This window comes from Ochotona princeps, chromosome 26, assembly GCF_030435755.1.
Source record: "Ochotona princeps isolate mOchPri1 chromosome 26, mOchPri1.hap1, whole genome shotgun sequence".
NCBI classification, from domain to species: domain Eukaryota; kingdom Metazoa; phylum Chordata; class Mammalia; order Lagomorpha; family Ochotonidae; genus Ochotona; species Ochotona princeps.
In genome coordinates, this window is record NC_080857.1 from 8,424,111 (window position 1) to 8,446,512 (window position 22,402).

Below are 22,402 nucleotides of genomic sequence, written 5' to 3' on the forward strand. Positions count from 1 at the left end.
GGCAACCCACCTCCTCCTCTGAACCCCAGTTTCCTCTTATGTACAAAAGTATCCCAAATGCAAATAACATAAGGAATACACACACACACACACACACACACACACACACACTCAAATCTGTCATGATAGCTTTATATCTGACATCACCCATTTACAAATGACACTCTTGTTTTACGATTGAAATGCTTGCTTCTCTTCTCCCCTTGATTTCAGTATTTCCATCCCACCTGCCAGGTCTACGCATCCTTATGTCACACATTTTTTAATGCTTGAATTCAGTTTATTGATCACCTTCTTACACAGTTCTACACATATTCTATAAAGGTCAGGATTTTAAGGTATTTCCTGCACCTCGAGCTGTTACCAGTTATGAAGAGCACACACTGCTCCACAGAGCTGGGCTGTATCGCTGTGTGTGATCGACTTGTTCTCAAGCACTGAGAAGAACGTTTACTGGAGACACATTCTGTAACGAATGGTGGGCACCTGCTCCCTCCCCTCACCCACGTGTGGATGAGCGTGACATTGGCCTTCTGCGCCACTTCTGTGGCTGCTTGTTCCTATTTCAGATGTTGGAGTAAGAAGGCTGGCCCACATAATGGGAAAGGAAAGGATGCCGAAATGAAAATGTTACTCAGTCATCCAAGTCCTTCTGTGTCCTAAGCACATATGTCACTGAGTGAGGGCTCTGCAGCTCTGTTATTCACGACAACATGAGTGACGGCTGCCGTGCACCTGAAGAAGGAAACTCGCCACGTGTGAGACCATTCACTCGCCTGCCTGGGAGCACTGCCGGGCACCCCACCGTATCTGTCACCCCTTCACTCACAGTCTACATTTGGGATATTTTAAAATCATAATTTCAATCATACCTTCAAAAATAACCATTGTTTTCAGAAGACAAACTTTCATTTAACCTCATTCAAATAGATTTCTGTCAAAATCATGGCATTGCAGAGTTCTAGGATGTTCTATTCTGCTCAATTTCATCTCGTTGAACCAAATCAGATTGATTTCTTATGAGAAAAAAAAGCCACCTAACTTCATTTTTCAATTACATAAACTGCTTAGCTTGTAATTAATAAGAGATATTTTTTATGTGTGACTGAAAAACATTGTGGAATGCATTTTGCAAGACAAATGACCAAAAACAGTTAAAATTAAATCATGCATCCATTTTACAAATTATAAAACAAGATAAATTAATATTTGCTTTTCTTTATCTAATTTGCAATGATGTAATATAATCAGTAAAAACATGAGTTAGCCATAAATCAACAACTTTAAAAAAGTACAGTATTGGGCCCAGCATGGTGGCCTAGCAGCTAAAGTCTTCACCTTGAACATGCCGGGATCCCATATGGGCGCCGGTTCCAATTCTGGCAGCTCTACTTCCCATCCAGTTCCCTGCTTGTGGCCTGGAAAAGTAGTCGAGGATGGCCCAAAGCTTTGGGACCCTGCACCCGCGTGGGAGACCTGGAGGGGGTCCCTGGCTCCTGGCTCTGGATCGGCTCAGCTCCAGCTATTGCAGCCATTTGGGGAGTGAACCATCGGATGGAAGATCTTCCTCTCTGTCTCTCCTCTCTGTATATCTGACTTTGCAATAAAAAAAAAATAAATGTTTAAAAATGTGCAGTATTCTTGGACAAATATATGTATATGTGCATTTTTGAATTCTACTTTTTGGTCTTTATGGACAATTTGGAATCAAGAGTAAGAAAAAATCAAAAAGAAAAAAAAGAAAAAATCAAACAGTTACATTAATTTTTCAAGACCAAAGGCTTAAATGCTGTGGAAGAACAGAAATACATAGGCTAGTTTAACTTTTCTGACACATAAATTTCCAAAATAGGAAATAAAAAATAAAACATATTGAAAGAGAAAATGAGGGGGCTGGCAGTGTGGCACACCTAAGCCACTACCTGCATCTCATATAGGTACCAGTTCTAGTCCCAGCTGCTCCACTCTTGATCCAACTCCCTAATAATGGTCTAGAGAGGCAGCGAAGGACGGCCCAAGTACTTGGACCTCTGCTCACATGTGGGAGAGCTGGAAGAAGCTCCTGGCTGTGGCCTCAGTCTTACTTACCTGGGCTGTTGTAGCCACCTGGAGAGTGAACTGGCAGATGGAAGATTTCTCTCTCTCTCTCTCTCTCTTTCCCCTTCTCTATGCAATTCTGACTTTCTAATACATAAGTAAATCCTAGGGTCAGTATGATGGCTCAACTGGCTAATCCTCATCCTAGAAACAATGGCATCCCATATAGGTGTTGGTTCATGTCCTGGCTGCACCACTTCTGATCCAGCTTCCTGCTTGTGGCCTGGAAAAGCCATGTAAGATTGACCAAGTTCTTGGGCCCCAATACCCACAAGGGAGACCTGGAGGAGGCTCCTGGCTCTTGGCTTTGGATGAATGGCCCAGCTCTGGCTGTTGTGCCACTTGGGGAGTGAACCAGCAGGTAGAAGATGTCCTGTGTCCTATCAGGCTGTGATGTGAGCGTGTGCCTCATAGCGGAGCATCGCCATGGAGCAGAGGTGAGAGATACCGACACTGGAAACAGCTTTTTCAAAAAGCATGTCAACACCAGTGTTCCCCCCGCCCGCCACCGCCTCTTCTCACTACTCACCCTGGGACCAAACTCAGGTGAGCAGAGCGGAAGCAATGATGGTTGTTGACCCTCTTTTGTGCATCACCACCACATCCCCTAGGGCTGCCCAAAGTTGAAAGGTGCTTCAGGACAAACCCAGGGATGAGCCATAACTCAATGAGGCAAAACCCGTGGGTTAAACCCTAACTTGATTTCCTTGCAATTCAGGATGTACTGTTCTTTTTAAAAAAATTATTTATTTATGATTTTAAAGGTAAGGTTACAGAGAGAGTAGGAGAGACACATATAGGAGCATCTTCCACCTGCTTTTGGTTACTGTCCGTGTGTGTCCTTTGCTTAGGAAGGAAAGAAGGGCCTAGATGGATGCTTGTGGTACTCATTCATGGGCGTGTGACAGGTGCATGCACTCTGGACACAGACCAGCAGAGGGCGCCTCAGAACCACGTATAGCACAATCGCAGCGGCCAGCCCTGGGGCCGGGGCGCTGTCACTGGCTCCTCCCAGGCTGGCCACTCTTTCCCTTGCTTCCTTTGGTCGAGAAACCTGGTTTGGGGATTCTTCCCTGTTCAAACTCTGGCCCGCAGGCCTGGCTTCTGGGATGTCCTGGCTGCCACCTGTTCCCTCTCTCTGTTCACTTCCACCTGGCTGGAAGATCCCACCTCCTCCAGTCCCCTACGCAACACCCAGAGACTGGTCCTGCCTGCAGGCTCTGGAGCCAGACCCTGCCCTCCCCTCTGCACCTTGCTCCTCCCCTCCCTGCTCCCTCATCTTCTTCTTCACGTCTGTCCTGGGCTATTGGGTCCCAAGATTAATTATGACTAGATGCATTTCCAAGTGCCTAGATGCTGCTGCTGGTGGTTTTGGAACATCCTTAAACCACCTGTTGGTGGGTAACACAGCATCTGTGTCAGCTCCAGTGAGGGTGGGACTGTCTGAGCACTGTTCACAAAGTCTCTATGCTTTTAACGTTTAGCATTGAGATAATTTTAGACCTACATAAAGTTGTAAAAATAGGATGGAGAGTTCCATTTCCGCTTTATCCAACTTTGCCTCATGCTAACATCTTACATAACCATGGAACGCTTATCAAAACTCACTTTAACCTTGTCACAATTCTATTAGCTACTTCATAAAATTTATTGGATCTCATTCCAGTTTTCACATTTTCCCTTTTTGTGCTCCCAGATCCCAACCCAACATCCCATGTAGCATTAAGTTGTTGTGCTTCCTTGAGGTTCGCCAACTCATAACAGCTCATTGACCTTTGTCTTTCATGACTTTTGAAGAGCATCGGTCAGTTATTTGATAGACTCTCAGCTGGGGTTGGTGTGACACTTTCTTATAATTAGACTGAAACAGTGTTATTGTAAGGGACATCGATACATGGTGTCTCTCTCAATGGCTTATATCAGGAGGCAACAGATGTTTTAGCCAGTACTAAGGGTGATGCTAGCTTGGGTCACTTGGTTGATATCTTTTCTGTCATGATTTTCCTCTGCAAAGCTACTGGTTTGAAAGGCAGAATCACACAGAAAAAAAAGAGATCTCCCATCCAGCATTTCACTTCCTAAATAGTCTCATCGTGGCCTGGCCGGGTGAGGCCAGGCCAAAGCTAGCAGCCAGGAACTCCATCTGGGCCTTCCCATGTGGAGGAGGGATCCAAGTATTTGGGGCATCTTCTTCTACTTTCCCAAGAGCTTCAGCAGGGAGCTGGATGGGAAGTAGGACAGCCAGGATTGAACTAGCACTCCGATATAGGACACCATATTGGAAGTGGTGCCTGAGCTACCGTGCCATAATGGTGGGCCCTTTGCTTAAACTTTTATGTCACTAATTTTAACATACATGAGTGAATCTTACCTGGAGTAATTCTTACTTCAGTGTTGCATGCGTATACAGACACACATGCACACACGTGTTTACTCTAAGAATATCGTATTCAAACTGCAGAAAACAAAAGACAATGAGAAAGTCTTGAAGATAACTAGAGTAGAGAAAAAATACAGAAAAATCATAGCACAAGCATCTGAACTGTGGTGTGGCATCTTGAGAGCGCTGCATTTTCTCTGTAAAAATCCGATCAATCCTGTAACCATCCAAGGTATCTTTCACACATGGAGTAACAGGTGTTCTCAGATAAGCAAAAACCAAGAGAAGATGTTTCCAGGAAACATGAATGGCAAGAAATGTGGAGGAAACCTCCCAACATGTTCAAAACAATGGAAAGAAAGGAAAAACCCTTCCACACAGATGAATTTCAGTTAATAATGACCAAGAAGGGGCTGGAGCTGTGGTGTGGCAGAATAAGCCTCAACTACGGTTCTTGTACCCCATCTGGGTTTTCTGGTTTGCGTCCTGACTGTTCCACTTCCCATCCAGCTCCCTGCTTGTGGCCTGAGAAAGCAGTGAAGAATGGCCAAAGCCTTGGGACCCTGCACCAGCGTGGGAGACCCTGAAGAAGCTCCTGGCTCCTGGCTTCGGATCGGCGCAGCTTCCACTATTGCAACCTTTTGGAGAGTGAATTAGTAGAGGTTAAATCTTTCAAATAAATCAATCAGGAAAAGGGAGAAGTAGCATTTGACACTATAGTCAATAACAATTGACTTACTCTTGAGCTGTCAGCTTGAATCCCAGTTAATTCCCATGTAAACCAGAATCACACTGTCTCCCTTTACTTTCAAAAAGATCAAAGGCAGTTTGGAGACAAGTGTCCCGCCTGCTTCATACTGTGGTTATTACATTTATGAATGTGTGAGCCTTAAAAAAAATCACACCATGCTGGCAAGATTCAAGCTACTGGTGCAACTTATCCGGGATATTTTACTATGCCCACCGGCTCAGTCGCCTCAGCTCACATTGACATGCAAAGACCCACAGGAACAGTGATAAAGGCCTTAGGATTGCTCTGGGATAAAACCATCACCAAGTGTGATTCCATTTAATAAGTAAGAGCAGTCATGGAATTACAGCGGGCAACAGTTGGGGAGCAGGAACAAATGTCGCAAGTTGCACCTAGGTCTTCCTCTCTCATCCCACCCAGCCTGTGGGCCATCAGCACGCACAGCCTGGCTCGTCTCTAGGGCCCCCGAGGCCTCCTCTGATCTTTCTATACCTTTGCGAGGGGGCCGACTCTGGTGTTTCCACACCAGGGAGGCAGTGGACTGGGCACAGAGAAATGGACAGACTTTTCCAGACTGTCCCGCCCTGGAACTCTCTGGATGGGGATTCAGACCAAGGTTTTGGTGCTAAAAACTGTCGTCCATTATTGGTCTGAACACGGAGATTGTGCTGTGGCTTTTTAACTTTTCTGCTGCTGCCTGCTCAGCGTGGCAGTGTCACCAGGCATAGGATTGGAGCTCCAGGTGCCTTAGCAGGGCTGTCTCTTGGGATCCTCTCCAAAAGGGCTGGACACATCACTTGATCTTTAATCCCAGCTCTCAGTCCACACCACATACTGCTGTCATACCCTCTGGAGGCACTCTATTGCATATATGAGGAAGGTCAACAGCCTTAGCTTCCAGCTCAGATGGCTTGACTGCCCTACACATCAATAGAACTGGCCCCATCACAGCCCTGGGATGCAACTGAGCTACAGAACTGAGCTGGATCAGCCAAGACAAGCCCAAGGCCATGACCTGGCCTAGAGTGCTTCTCCTGCCAGGCCTCCAAGTGACGCTCACACCCCGAAGGACTGCTTCCTGTTGCCTTTTTCTCCGAGTGCAGCCAATGTCAGTTTAATAACGGGCTTTCCCTCCGTTGTCTACAATGAGTACTTGTCAAATCTTAGTTAATAAAAACAATGATTTATTAAATTTCCAGTACTGATAAATAGTCACTACCATTGCAACCACCTCAAGCCCTGGTACAAATGAACTGGTGAAAGCAAACTGCAAGCTGTGCCCATCAGCGACCAAGTGCCCCGACTCCCTCTCCTGGACCTGGCACCACTACCTCGCAACGTCTGAAAGATCTGAGGCTGGATTTAGTTTTCTTTCCACACTGAGGCCTCACAGCCACCCTCGCCTAGGTCTTAACAGAGGAAAAAGGGTGAGACAACAGAAGCAAGAATCTAGAACAGGTTTGCCTCTATGAGTAGGACCACTGACAAATCTGTCCAGTGCCAAGAACGTTCCCATGCCCCCAATTTTGAGAGGGTGGGGTGAGGCAGGGAATTCAGGTATTTAGAGTTCCAGGGGAAAATGAGAGTCTTTAGGCTTTCAATTCCAGACGGAGAACAGAGAAATCAAATAAATGCTACCTCCAGCCAGCAGCTGAGCCTCCAGAGGAAGCAAGAAGAGAAACAATGTCACATCTTATGTGGCTTTTGTGACCATCTTGAAAAGACTGAATTTAGACCTCAAGAATAAAGATAAGGAGAAGGCATTGAGGCATCAGGTTCCCATGGCCCTGGCAGGTGGCTGCTGCTGCCTGGGCCAAAGTCAGATTTGTATAGTGAGGCTGGAGGAGGCTGAGGAACCACTCCCTGATGGACAGAGCAGAGGCACGTGATTGAGTCTGTTATTTCGATGATTGTTCTTCCCCTTCCATTTCTCCCCTAGGCCTCCAAAGTCAGAGACCTTGTTGTATTTCTACCTGTCCCCACTTGTCTCTGCCAACCTGTTGTTCATGATTGCTAGGGCTCCCACCCCCCCTGAGAATTCATTTTCCCTGGGCTGCATGCTGGCCTGGTGTGGATAGCCATTGGCTGCTTCGGACAGCTGGTTCTGGAGTGCAGCCACTGACACCTTGTTGGCTGCCAAGAAGTCCTTCATTGAGATTATCTCCCCCGAGAGTCGCCGCCCATCTGTGTCACTCTCCATCACCCCGTCAGTGTCAATGGAGGTGTTGCAGCGATTCTGCGTGTTGCCCGGCATCACTACGTTCCTCCGTGACCGTAAGAGTCTTCTTTGGCACTGCTGGAAGCACCTGCCATCCAGTTTTCGCAGAATCCAGTTCACAGACTGTTTGATGAGGATGGAGATGACATTGAATAAGGAGTAGATGCAGCAGACACCCAACAGGATGAAGACAAAGTTGGCGAAGCGGTAGAGTCCTTGGCTATCATATTGGGCATTCTGGCTGCTCACCAGATCCCCAAAGCCGATGGTGCTGAAAGCTACAAAGCAGAAGTAGAGCGAGTCGAAGTAGCTCCAGCCCTCCATGGGGGTGTACAGAGCCGATGCACAGCAGGAAAGGAGCACAGAGGCTGTGCACAGGATCAGCATGACATAGTACACGGAGGGCTTCCAGCCAGCCATGCTGTCCACCTTACATTTGCCTGGGTCCTTTAGGCTGTCCTGGGGCAGGGTCCCTTGCCTCCGCAGCTGCCGCTGGTAGCAGGACTTCATGATGTAGGCAATGACAGTGATCAGGCGCTCCAGGAACAGGTTGAAGAACAAGATGGTGCTGGCACATCCAATGAGGCCATAAAAAATGAGAAAGATTTTCCCGCCTACTGTTGCTGGTGTTGTCATCCCAAACCCTGCGGGGGACAAAAATTGGAGGAGAGTGAGAGAAATCTTTAATGCAAATGGGGGTCCCAGTCTTGGCTTTGGTGGTTGGCAATAAGCCTAAAGAATCAATTCCATATCATTCAGTCCTCATGAGAGAATTCTCTCCTGAGCACACTCAGTATTGCAGGGAGCACGGAGCAGAGCTACTGACAGCTCACGTGGTGCTATTGAGCAACGCAGCAAGTGGTACCTCTTCCTAGGGTGGATTCAGCTGTAAAGTGTGACTTGGTGATGAAAATGTGGGCCGAATCTAGCCTGCCCTCTCCTCGATATTCTACACAGTGCACAACTGCAGCAATCAGGCTTGTTCAGAGAGATAAGCAAAGGCTCACGCACAGGGAAGGATAAGATGTATTTATCCGAATTCACTTCTTCTACCATCCTTGTTGAGTTGGCGAGAGATCTGCTGAAAAGTCAGACCTGGTCCCTGCCTTCCTGAAGTTCAGTGAGATGATTATACTTGGTATAAGGGTTGTGCAGGAGGAAGTACAGGGTTCTACAGGGAGTGCTAAGAAGGGAAGGCAGCCTAGACTAGGATTCTTTGATTACTTGGGGATACACAAAAGCCAAAGAGACGTCGGGCAGGTAGGGAAAGGGCTCAGGTGAGCAGCCATGACGGGGTTGCTGCAGCAGACACCAGTATCCGCAGACATCTGCCTCAGAAGTTCTCATCTTTTAGACAAATTCCTCTGGGAGATACTGAATGTTATCGTTTGAGAAAACATACGATGCCTCTCGGCTCTGTCTCTGACTCAGTCGTTTCTACCTTGCTCACTCTCCCGCCCGTGCACATGAGCATCCTGCCGCACACCAACACTGCAGGACTCTGACATCAGCAGGAAGATCAGCGACAGAGGAGGCAGTAGTGACACACGGGATCCTTCTCACCACGGCACAGTGGTGGGCAGCTCGTGGCCCCTGGAGAGACATGGGCTCCTTCCAAACAAATGAGTCAGGAAACATGAAGAACATGAAGCGCCAATAGGGCCTGGCTCCCTCTGAGTACAAACACCAGTAACAAGTGAACACTGGGCACGCCTCCCTGGATTGAGTCTCTTACCCAAACCAAACCCCTTCCTGGAGATCACAGAGACTTACTCCTTGTCCTCTTCTCTGATTATGCCCACCCGCCCTGTACCAGTACTTGTCTCTGCTGGCACAGCTCAGCCAGGGGCTGCCTCTCAGTCCTCTGCATCAATAGGGAATGAATCATACTTGGAGAAGTGAGGGCTTCCGACCTCCTGGGTTCCTCAGCTTTAGCCAAGAGGCCACCTTTCCAAACACCCAGGGGTGTGCACTGTGTGACCATTTAGTTTTCCACTCACAGCATTCAAGTTGCACTTGAGTAGGGAATTCACATCCTGTAACCCATAGATGAGAGGAAGATATTGGCTTTCACATGAGTTAGCTGGGCTTGAATGCAACAGGTGTGCTGATCTGATTTTTTTTTAAGATTTATTTATTTTTTATTACAAAGTCAGATATACAGAGAGGAGGAGAGGCAGAGAGGAAGATCTTCCGTCCGATGATTCACTCCCCAAGTGAGCCGCAACGGTCGGTCGGTGCTATGCCGATCTGAAGCCGGGAACCAGGAACCTCTTCCGGGTCTCCCACGCGGGTGCAGGGTCCCAAAGCTTTGGGCCGTCCTCGACTGCTTTCCCAGGCCACAAGCAGGGAGCTGGATGGGAAGTGGAGCAGCTGGGATTAGAACCGGCGCCCATATGGGATTCCGGCGCATTCAAGGCGAGGACTTTAGCCGCTAGGCTACGCCGCCGGGCCCATAGTGTGTGTGTGTGTCTTTTAATAAATGATGCAATTAAATCAGCCCAGGAAACCTGAAACCCCAGGTACTGCCATCTCCTTTTATTTCTTCTTCTTCTTCTTTTTTCATCTCCCTTTGTTTCATAAGCACACAAACTAAACTCCTGGTCTTAGGCAGTGCTTTTCAACCAGCTACTGGTTAAACCTGAAGCTGACTGACTTCTGTTCGAACCCTGAGGCTGGGAGCAGCTGAGTTGCTCAAAGCCCTGAGCACACGAGATTGGCTTAGAAGCCAGTGGAGCTTGTAGTCTATTTTGGTCTCATTCCCTTAATCCATGTTAGACCTGTGTGCATGGGACTGTTACCTTGGGGGCAGACTCTGGAGCCAAACCAGGCTCACTGTTGCCTGGGTGCTTGGTAGGGAGCTGGCAGGAACTGCACGGTCCCAGTCAACCCACCACATGGAGCCCCTCACTGAGACCATGGGGAGAAGAGGGAGAGAAAAGGAGGTAGATGTGGGGGCAGAGAGTGCAAGCAAGCTGCACACTCCCAGTCTTTTATGCATTCTTTGTCAAGACTCAGTCAAGGTAGCAAATGTTAGAAGCTTTGTGTTACAATGTTTTCCAGAGAGGAGGACAAAAATACAGCAGAAACTCTCTTTCAGGTTTCAGCAACCTGCCACATCTTGGCAAAGTGTTTCTCCTTTTTCACCATACCCTTCTTTGCTAGAGTATCTTATTTATTTTAAAAGATTTATTTATTTTTCCTGAAAGATAGATTTACAGAGAGAAGGAGAGACACAGAGAGAGAGATCTTCCATCTGCTGGTTCACTCCCTAAACAGTCACAACGGTGGGAGCTGAGCATATCCAAAGCCAGGAGCTTCTTCCAGGTCTCCCACATGGGTAGAGTGTCCCAAGGCTTTGACCCATCCTCCACTGCTTCCCCAGACCACAAGCAGGGAGCTGGATGGGAAGCAGAGCAGACGGGACACAAACCAGTGCCCATACTGGATGCCAGCACTTGAAGGCGGAGGATAAGTCAATTAAGCCAATGTACTGGCCTCTGCTAGAACACTAATTCATTAACATCACATGATGCCCAGTCCACGCTGATGTCTCACAGACCCTCTGCATGGAGTGGACCCCTCACAAGGTGTGCCCGTCGAGGGAGTCTCTGTCTCTGCTGTCTCATTAACAATCTACTCTCCCACTGTTGGTCCAAAAACACCTTGCAGACTTCAATCCAATTATTTTTTCTAGAAATAATTGAGGATGGGGAAAAACATGTAGGAGAGTCCCATTCAATGCAAGGGCAACTCTGAAAAGCTGCGTGGGGACATCAAGATGGGAGAAGCTGTGTGGAAAGCAGTGGGGACCAAGCCATGTGGCAGATGCCTTAAAAATACCCACATTTGGTGTTGTTTTTTCCCCCTCTGAAAGACATCCTCCAAATGATGAGAAGTGTGACTAATCCTACACAAGCATGCTCATCATGCCTTCACTTCTAATCATGACAATCCTTAGCAACCTAAATGTCAGATAATAGGGAAATGACTAAATAAAGTGGTCATAAAAATTGTATATCCAAAGAGTTCTCAACCACAGAACAAAATGTTAAGTGCTAAAAAGGCAGAGCTGGAGGGTGGTCTGCAGGATGCTCAAGCCTGGCATGCTTGTTAAATATTTGTTGGATGAAGGAATAAACTTTATAATATATATATATATATATATATATATGTATGTATGTACATGCTGTAGTTAATGCTTTTGGCAGCCAGTGAAAGAAAACCATAAATAGAAGCGGCTTGAACATGAAGAGGATATTTTATCCCAGGGAACAGGAAGTTTAGAGAACAGGCAGCTTTAGTTATGGTTAATTTGGTGGCTTTGAACCTGATATAAACCAAGAGCCACTCACCTCCGGTTTGGTTGTGCCAGCTTGTTAGCTAACTCCCCGCATGCCCACAGCAGGCTCCCAGGGACTGGGGCCAGAAAATGTTGATTTCATACTTTGTGGATGAGAGAGCAAGAAACTGCTATCTTTTAGTACACTTTCCAAATGCTCATATTGGGGTGCTCACTTCGGCAGCACGTATAGCAAATGCTCATGTTGTGGTGAGAAGTCTGGAACTCTACCCATGCCCCCATGCGGTGGCAGCAACCCAGTTAGTTGAGCCACTGTGGCTGCCCCCTGGGGTTTGCTGTAGCAGGAAGCTGGAATTGGGAACTGCCACCCGGACTCAAATTCAGACACCCCGATATTGGATGTGGACATCTATTTTTAAGAACATTTATTTAAGTTGAAAGAGTTATATATAGAGAGGGGGAGACAGAGAGAAGTCTTTGATCCTCTGGTTCACTCCCCAAATGGCTGCAATAGCTGGAGCTGAGCTAAACCAAAGCCAGGAGCCAGGATCTTCCTCCAGGGCTCTCATGTGGGTGGGGGGTCTAAACGACTTGGGCCATCCTTCACTGTTTTCCCAAACCATAAGCAAAGAGCTGGATTGGGTAATGAGCAGACAGGACTTGAACTGATGTCCATATGGGATGCTGGCACTGCAACTGGAGGAGTAGCCTGCTACGGCACCATGCCAACTCTGGACATGAACATGTTAACTGCTACAGATTTTTTTTTTATCATTGATCCTGGGTAACATCTTCTCAGCCTTGACACTGCTTTGAAGGGGGGTAGTATGGCAGGTGCATTTACGGTGTCATAGGCACAAGGACCGCAAATGTCATACAGTCTCTGTGGCCAACCTTTCATCTTGTCCAGCAAGTTCCTCTGAGAATTATCTGCAACAATTTTGACTCCAGTCAATACACTCTATGGTGTCAACTCTATTTACAGTGATTAGCAGTCACTGCACGAGAATGATTTCCAAATAGACCCTCCACCGATGCAGCTTCTAGGTCCAAACCAGAAGGTATCTTACACCAACACACATTTGTCTGTTTCTAGTGAATTTTCTTTTCTAGTTTTACAGTAAGTGATCACTCAGATAGTACACCACCACCTGGAAACACTCACGTGAACACCTGTCAGGATTTAAATTTGACAAACCAGAGTCTGAGCTCTCTCCAAGGAAGGCACAGTGGCACAGGGCTGACACGCTCTGCAGGGAACGAACCATTTCCATTCACAACAAGTCAACTATGCAGGTACACCTATATATCTAAGCTGGAGATTCAAATCCTTTTCCAAGTCCTTCAAAAAAACTTTTTGAGTGCCTGTTTCCCCAGCACTAGATCAACTGGGCTTTGCAAGATAAAATTATGCCAAGAAGCAGAACACAGGCATTGTGTATGTGCTGTATTTTCCTGATACACATTGACCAACCAATCCCAGAGTAGGCACTCAGTGTAGCAGTGAACATGCCCTCACCCCACATGGGGGTGCCAGGTTCAATCACTTCCAGTGGGCACCTGCCAATGCAGACCCTGGAAGGCAGCCGTGATGGCTCAAGTAGAGCTTCCTGCCACCCACATGGGGCACTTGGCTTGCATTCTCATTTCTTAGCTCCAGGTCCAGGCTCACCCCAGCTGCTGCAAACATTCGTAGAGTGAGTCAGAGGATGGGAGCTCATTTGGTCAGCCTGTCTATTGCTTGTCTCTCTGCTCTTCTAATATAAATAAGCAGGCCCTATGGATTATTAGAATTGAGCTCAGAAACAGTTCTTTCTTAACCAATCCCACCAGAAAGTTCCTGGGAAGAAACAAGGGGATTTGAGGTCAGCTTTCCCCAGCATCTTCTTCGTCATCAAGGTCAACATGCTGTGTGTGTAACATATCAGGTTCAGTGAGCACAGCCTGGGTTTTGCAGAGCAGAGCTGTCCAGAGTGGGGGGTGGCACAACAGGGCATCATGTCCATCCATGAGAGGAGTCAGTTGTCTCCTCTCTCACCTCAATGGAAATGAGGGGAGGTGCAGGTGCCACGATGGGACGAGGGAACGGATACTGACTGGATGGTCACAGGGGTACAACCACGTCTGTGTACCTTAGGTTCAATATTTAGAACACTGGACTCTGCCACTCCAGAAAAAGAAAACACAGCATGATGCTGGAAATTCACACACACACACACACACACACACACACACACACTTGGGAGTGTCAAGAGGAGAGGAGTATTTCTTAAAGAAGACAGGTACTTTAGGACCCATGTGTCAGGTCTAGGTTAGACAGGAAAGGCATATGATGAGGGCCTTGAAGGCCAAATCCATTTGTTTTGCGTTGTTTCTGTTTCTGTCTTACTGGTGGAGGGCATCACTTTTTTCCCCCTGACTAGACACTAACTACCTTGTTCCTTCTATGTACCATTGATCCATTATGAAAAATATTAAATACTCCTCTACTTTACACCCCCTCATCAATCAAAAGCAGTCACTCAAACAGATGTTCATCTAGACCCCATGTTTATCGTTCACAGCACCTAAAGGTGGGAACAAGCCACGCCCATCCCATGTGTAAATAGTCTCACAGACGGATTCAGTCCTGACATGGAAATTTGAAAACACGCTCTGTGAGAGCGGCTGGACACACAGGGGCGCTGGGGCTGGATTCCACGTGCACCTAGCACACAGAAGAGGTAGCCTCCTGGGGGACAGAGAGGGGCTGGGGAGGGGCTGGGAGTGGTTATCGCTGCATGCGTGGAGGAGTGTTGTCTGGGATGCTGAGAAATTAGTGGAAGTGTTGGGATATACAGTGCTGAGAATGCGCTCTAAGCCAGAGGATTGTGACCTTACAGTAAAATGGCTGAAATGCTGGGTTTTCTGTTGGTGTTTATCTTACTACAATTAAAAAAAAAAAAAAAAACAATTCGCGCCTGGCGCGGTGGCCTAGCTGTTAAAGTCCTTGCCTTGAATGCCCCGGGATCCCATATGGGCACCGGTTCTAATCCTGGCAGCTCCACTTCCCATCCAGCTCCCTGCTTGTGGCCTGGGAAAGCAGTCAAGTATGGCCCAAAGCCTTGGAACCTGCACCTGTGTGGGAGACCTGGTGGAAGTTCCTGGCTCCTGGCTTCAGATCGGCGTAGCAACGGCCGTTGCGCTCACTTGGGGAGTGAATCATCGGACAGAAGATCTTCCTCTCTGTCTCTCCTCCTCTATACATATACATATCTGACTTTGTAAATAAAAAATAAATCTTTAAAAATAAAAAATAAAATAAAATAAACAATCCTCAGATTTGGAGTTTGACAAATTACCCCAAAGGAGAGTGGGGCGGAGGAGAGATCCCCTCCCTGTCATCTGCCAACGCTGAGGATCAGAGTGACGGGAACCGCGCAGCACTCACTGGCAGAAACTGCCCTTTTCTCCAAAGGTCTGCTTTGAAAAGAAGTCCATAATGTGTGCACTGTGTTCCTGGTGGAAGAGTTCAGTTTGGCCAGGATGTCATTTCTTGAGTCTCTAACTAGAAGGCAACCCCAAACAAAATCCAGAGATTGTCTCTGGAACTTAGCCAAATGATTCTAAAACTCATCAGGAAAATTGCACATGAAATAAGCAAGGATGGTTTTGAAAATCGTCAGGGAAAGGAGGAGGATGGAGAGAAAGCTCTTCCTATGTGTTAAATAAACAAAACGGAAACTGTTCCCATTCTGGGTGCTAGCCCTAGCGTAGGGCTCACTGGATCAGTGGAACAAAATGCAAATACAGGAGTAACCGAGTGGAAGAATTGACCTCTGATAGAAACCACATTCCAAGCAAAGAATGGAAATAGTTGAAAGATGTGCCCAGGAGCCCCCACGTGTGGCAAACTTGTGCAGAACTAAACACACACACACGAAGACCAGTCGTTTCAGGAAATGGCAGTAAGGCCAGTGTCAGCATGCTGGTTGTGATGGTGGGTAGAGTTCCACCAAATGTCACTATTGAAGGGGCAGCTCCACCTGCCTGCCTGTGTCCTCCTCCCAGCTCCACTTGCAGCTCATGCCCTGCTAACGAGAACCCTGGGAGGCAACAAGTGATGGCTCACAGCTAAGGGGCCCCGTCACCCTGTGGGAGACCTGGATTGAGTTCCAGGCTCCTGAATTCAGCCTGGTCCAGCCCTATTTGTTGCAGATGTTTATGGAGTGAATGAGTTCTCTCTCTCTCTCTCCCCACACACACCTTGATTAAGAACACTAGGTCTGGAGTCCAGTTCTCTGGATATGATTATTTCAGCCTCCACCACTTACACAAGGGCATCCACAGATGGGAAGAGATATGAGGGAATTTGAACCTGAGCAGGTTGGATAATTAGGTTAATGATCACATGTTAATTACATTAACTCCTCTGTGCCTCAGTTGCTTCATCTATCAAATGAGACAGTAACAGAGCCAGCCTCGTAGGACTTCTGTGAGGGCTGAATGATCCAGGAGGGTGTGGAAGGTGCCTCAGCCTCCCGAGGTAGGCCTTCTGGGAACGGAGGGTGCTGACAACGGCCGTGCCAAGTGCACAGCTTGTTAAGTTTGAGTGTCTTGGGAACTGCACTTCCCACGGTGCACCTTGGAGGATTTCTTGCTCAGTCACACCCTTGCCCTCCTGCTTGTTTGTATCTGACGGAGCCACTTACACCAGTGACGGATAGGACTGCTCTGCAGGGACCAACTTGCCTACTGCACGGGCTGTACTCATGGCCTGGGGACTGGGAAGGAGTGGCTCCTAGAAAGAGAGGCGGTGTAGCCCTGGGTTATGGACCCCACTTCTGACTTCTCAGCAAGGAGTGGTGGGGTGGGTGGAGAGGGGATGAGGGAGCAGTGGGTGGGGCGGGGATGAGGGAGCAGTGGGTGGAGAGGGGATGAGGGAGCAGGGTGGAGTGGGGATGAGGGAGCAGTGGGTGGAGAGGGGATGAGGGAGCAGTGGGTGGAGAGGGGATGAGGGAGCAGTGGGTGGAGAGGGGATGAGGGAGCAGTGGGTGGAGAGGGGATGAGGGAACAGTGGGTGGAGCGGGGATGAGGGAGCAGTGGGTGGAGTGGGGATGAGGGAGCAGTGGGTGGAGCGGGGATGAGGGAGCAGTGGGTGGAGCGGGGATGAGGGAACAGTGGGTGGAGTGGGGATGAGGGAACAGTGGGTGGAGTGGGGATGAGGGAGCAGTGGGTGGAGAGGGGATGAGGGAGCAGTGGCTGTGCTGGGTGAGAGCCCCCAGAATGCCACGACGATGCACACTGGTCAGGGGTCTGGCAATTATGGAACCCCTAGGGCCCAGCGCGATAGTGTAGTGGTTAAAGTCCTTGTCCTGCACACTCCGGGATACCAGCGGCCCTGCTTCCCATCCAACTCCCTGTTTGTGGCTTGGGAGAGCAGTCAAAGATGGCGCAAGGCTTTGGGATCCTGCACCCATGTGGGAGACCTAGAAGAAGCTCCTGGCTTCGGATTGGCTCAGCTCCAGCCATTGCGGCCGCTTGGGGAGTGAACCATCAGACAGAAGATCTTCCTCTGTCTCTCCTCCTCTCTCTATATATGTATCTTACTTTGCAATAAAAATACATAAATCTTTCTAAAAAAAGAATGATCGCTACTTTAAAAATTACTAATAATTCTGAAGAATATTAAAAAAAAAAAAAAAGGAAAAGCCAACCACTGCATGGCTGCGGCAGCTCGATGTCTCCTTGGTGTTCCCCCACCTCTTCTGGGCTGTGAATGTCAAGTAGACCCAGCTGAGAATCTGGCCAGTCAGCTCCCCGGTCTTCTCCAAAACCTGCATCACCTGGAATTAAAGCAACTCATTGGAGAAAATAGTAACACGGTGAGCCTGCTTTATGTATGTCTAGAGAACTCTGGTTGGGGCCATAGAAAACTCTTCATAGCAGTCATTCTATATTTGCATGGGATTTTTTTTTTCACTTGTTCTCTTTCAGAATTGTTGAATTTTCTTTACCATGAGCACTTATTATCACTCGTATAAACAAAAAATAACAAGAAAGCAATTTTTGAGAGTCCAAAATAGCACGGAATAAAAATCTGTAAAGAAAAAAAGTCAAGAGTGGTTTTGAATGTCAGGATTTTTATACATCACAGTTAACCACCTGTTATAGATGCCAGGAAGCTGGGAAATGACCCCTAATGGCCCAGGTCAGAGAGGCTGCCCTAGGCCAAGGAGTGGCTAGAATATCTAACTCCGCAGCGGACGGGGATGGCAACTGCGTGAGGCAGAACAGGTCCTGTGTCCACGCTGACAGCTCAACCGTTTGCCAGACTCCGGGTGGAACCACCCTGTCATTAGACAGAGTTCCGGGCTTCTTAACAGCACAGTTGTGTAGCTCATTACTACCCAGATACACCACTGAGCGCGAAAATGAATTCTGACGCTGGCAGTTCTAATGTGATCACACACAGCTGGGAGTCAATTACATGGTTCACGTTTTTTTACAAGTCGCTTTATCCCCTCCATTTTGAGCAAGAGCCGCATCACCAATAGTCTTCCGCTCACTGTGCCCAATGTGTCATTTCTAAACAAGAGGAGGAGTGGTGGCCACAGGGCAGAAAAACTAAAAAAGAAGGCAGCTGCTAGTTCAGGGCCAACCGCATCTCCAAGCAGGAAACAAGCACAGCGCAGCAGCTGGGGTCCCCGGCGCGACCAGGAGAGAGGGAGCAAGGCGGCCAGGGCAGGGAGAGTCTGGCCACCTTTCTTGTGTGTTGGTTATGGTTCTCTCTAAATGAGCACAAACATAAAGCTAGAAAAAGTAATCAGCTAGCTGCGCGTCCTGTGGGTAAGCCCTCTAAGCTGTGCTTTCTGGGTCTAGCTTACATTTGCAACCCTATTTTGGTTTTGCTTTTCACTTTTGCCACCCCTTTCAGCCAGAGAAAGGCACTTTGTAGACGCTAATGAAATTCCCCTGGAATTTGAAAAACCTAACTGGGGTGGGGTGGCCCTTCACCATTCCCCAACGGACTGGGCCAGTGGATACAGTCTGTTCAGCCTGGATGAGCGAGGGGAATGGAGCACCCCTCTTTCTCTCCAGGCTCTCCCCTCTCCATGTGTCCACCTTGGAGACGCATTCTATGTCCATTGCAGCCGGCCACTGAGGACAAGGCACTGAGCAGCCCTCATCCCCAGAGCTCAGTGCTCTTGGTGACCTTTGAGTAAGGAACCAGCTTAACACACCGAGCCATGGGCTGCGTCCGTGACAGTGACTGCCCTGGGGGCTGACGGTGTTATTCTCAGTAAAACCTTGAGTAGTTCAGGTTTAGCTAAAATTTTAAGAAATCCTCCTACTCCAAGTTAATTAGCTTTTATCCCTGCTCCAGGTGTCAGCCTGTTAGGCCCTCTGTTGAGGCCCCTCTCACTTGGCTTTGGGATTTATTTGCCCACTGTCTCAGATGTCCAGCCCCCAGAAGCCCTACTTTAATCAGCAGCCACCTGCTCCCAGTGGCCTGTTCCCCTTTGGAAGTGGCCAGGGCGGGATAAGGGGAGACCTCCACAGTAGATTAGGGAATGAGGGGACAGCAGGCTGGAGGCATGAAGCTTGCACACCAAAGGGTATTCTGCCATTGTTGTGCCAGTTCGTCCGTTCTCAGCCACATCCTGGTCACTCTCCATGACTCACAGATCACCCTGCCTCCTGGGTCACCTCCTTTGCTTTCTGGAGCCATCTGTTTGGCAGTGCACAGCACGGCTGCTATGCCTTTGACCCGCCAGGCCGTGGCAGAGTGTCTTGCGGATGGCATGAGAGGATGGCAGCTGGCCTGAGATGTGCTGTGGTGCTTCTAGCCCCTGCTTCAGGCACTTTGAAGAATTTCTTCTTCTTTAAATATGTATTTGTTTTTATTGCAAAGTTAGATATACAGAGAGGAAGATCTTCTGTCCTTTGACTCACTCCCCAAACGGCCTCAACTGCTGGAGCTGTGCCAATCCAAAGCCAGGAACCCACAGCCTCTTCCGGGTCTCCCATACAGGTGCAGAGTCCCAAGACTTTGGGCCATCCTTGACTGCTTTCCCAGGCCACAGCAGGGAACTGGATGGGAAGCAGGGCTGCCAGGATTAGAACTGGCTTCCATGTGGGATCCTGGCACATTCAAGGTGAGGACTTTAGTCACTAGGCTACTGCGTACCGGGCCCAATAATTTCTTCTTTTTATACCTTATACCCCAGCCCTGGCTCAGCTCTAGTTCTTACTCAGGCTGCCTGCCGCATGCGCATGCCCATAGGAGGAGGCAGCAGTGCCTGCTTGCCCGAAAGCTTCTTTTACACCCCACAGACAATGCCAGGTCCTTACAAGCAGTCAGAAATAAAACCTGAAGGGAGGACTTTTGCCCTCATGTCAAACAGCTTGCTGGTTGGGATGGCCACATCTCATATCAAGGTGCCTGGGTTCAAGTCCCAGCTCCACTCCTGATTCTAACTTTTCTTTATTATTATTTTAAAAGATTTATGTATTTTACTTAAAAGCCAGAGTTACAGAGGAGGCCAGGGGAGATATAGAGAGCTCTTCTATCTGCTGGTTCACTTCCAAAATGGTTCAGGAGTTTCATCTGGGTCTCCCACATGGGTGCAGGGCCAAAGGCTTTGGGCCTCCTTTGCTGATCTCCCAGGCCACAAGCAGGGGGCTGGATCAGAAGTGGAGCAGTCAGGACATGAACTAGTGCCCATATGGGATGCAAGAGCTGCAGATGGAGGATTAACTGACTATGCCACCATGATGGTCCCTCTAGCTTTGATGCATATCCAGGGAGGCAGCAGATAATGGCTCAAGTACTTGGGTCCCTGTCACCTGTGGGACCCCCAAATTGAGTTCATGGTTCCTGGCTTCAGCCTGGCCCTGCCTCACTTATTGCAGGCAGGTGGGAGGATAACTTAGTGGACAGCAGCTCTCTTTGTCTCTCTGCCTCTCAAATAAATAGTAAACACTGGGAGACAAATTAAAACATGGAGTGAAAATTTTCTTTTTCTAGAAGCAGCTACAGTACAACTTAAAGCTGAAAATCATGCCAAATGCCCCTGACCTGTGCGCTCAAGCCCAGAGCCTGCTCAGGCCCAGCCTTGCTGGTGGAGGTCACATCCTCCTGCAACATTACAGGTCAGCTTCTTCCTTGTGCCCGTCTGGGGCTCCACAAAAGTCACCTCCCTGTGTGGGAGGAAGACCTCTCAAGGCCTGCCGGCTGGGGGCAGTAGCCGCCAAACACCCAGCAATGGAACCTCAATATCATGACATTTTGGAAATCTGGAATAGGCATTCTGAGCACCCTGCATTAGCCCTGAAGCCTTGCACCATGTCAGGGAACCCCGGCACCTCCCTTCCCTTGGCTCTGCCGGGGGTGAGGGGACAGCCTCTGACCTCTTGCCAGGGCAGCTAAAGGAGGCCCAAGGAGCACATTTCCACTTTCCTTTGCCAATAAGTCGTCAAGGGTAGTTTTCCTTCATGCAACCCACTCCACTCTTTGTTTTTTTCAAATGAGTCCCAAGGCGGAGGCGAGGGGATTCAGGGCAGGTCTCTGTTTTTATTACAAAGACCTAGGAGTGGGTGTGGAGGCGTGACCCCATCTCCCAGAGGAGGCAGCAGGCTGGGTTCCCCGGTGACTTGCAGGTGGGGCGGAGTAAGCTGCAGATGCCCTAGCTAGCCTCAGGGAGTGGGACCATACCCACCTCCAAGGGGCTAGCTCACGTGCCCCAGGGGCAGCCCCAACAGCTGGGAAAGTGAAAGCTGCTTCCTGTGGCTTGCTTCTCACACAGTTTGTGCATAATCACACTTAGTACCTGGAACCCAGGGTAACATACACTCGCTGTAGGGCAATCAGCAAAGGCAGAAAAGCAGAGGAAGAGGAATGCCCATAATCCCAGGGCCCACAAAGGGGGCTGAAGTTCAGGTTCACCATCAGCAGCAGGGGAGACAAGACAAAAGCACGTGGGGCCTTCCACACTTCCATGATAAGTGCATGTTATGCGAACACGAAGCATGGGTTTCAGGGGCCTCTTTTTTTTTCACCAAAATAAGCTTATTTTAAAATTTCATTCTTCCACATGCTCACAGGAGGATTAAGCAAGAGTATCATGTAGATTGCATTAGCAGCTGATAACAGTTGTCCTTGTGTATGTATACATGTGTGTTTACAAACATCACTTCATAAACTTTGGATTTTTCTTAAGGACAAATTTTTCTTAAAATTCCTTACCCATGTCCAATTTTAGTTGGCCTCTGATGAATCGACTAAGTTGGCCTCTGATAATCAACTATGTTCTGTAAACTATGAAGGAAGGAGAGATGGGTGGTTAAACATTAAGAGGAGTTCAGAAGTGTTACAGGGAAATGATGCTGAACCCCTGCTGCTCTCGGACATAAACTTGCATGTTTTTCTAGAGGCACTAACATGTTTTTCTCCAATCACACCCACTCACTCTTCCCTACCCACTCAGCTTATCAAACACGTGGGCTTGATAAGACAGCTGCCTGGGGTGAAGGCTCAATTGCAATCACAGAAAAGAAAGCAGGCCCCTTGACCTGCGTCTGGAGACCGAGGCCTCGGAGGCCTCATCAGCGTGAAGAGCCCATCAGCCAAGCTCATCAGACCCGATGCTGTACGGAAACAACCCACAAAGG

At 48.4% G+C, this 22,402-nt stretch overlaps 1 protein-coding gene across 1 annotated transcript in view; it reads right to left on the bottom strand.

The window, feature by feature from the left end:
• Positions 1-6,655: 6,655 nt before the first annotated feature.
• KCNK13 (potassium two pore domain channel subfamily K member 13) overlaps positions 6,656-22,402 on the bottom strand; it is a 55,642-nt gene continuing 39,895 nt past the window's right edge. The window contains exon 2 of the mRNA XM_004584343.2: positions 6,656-8,090. Within this exon, the coding sequence (XP_004584400.2) occupies positions 7,198-8,090 (893 nt within the window). The 3' untranslated portion in view covers positions 6,656-7,197. The remainder of the gene's footprint in view (positions 8,091-22,402) is intronic.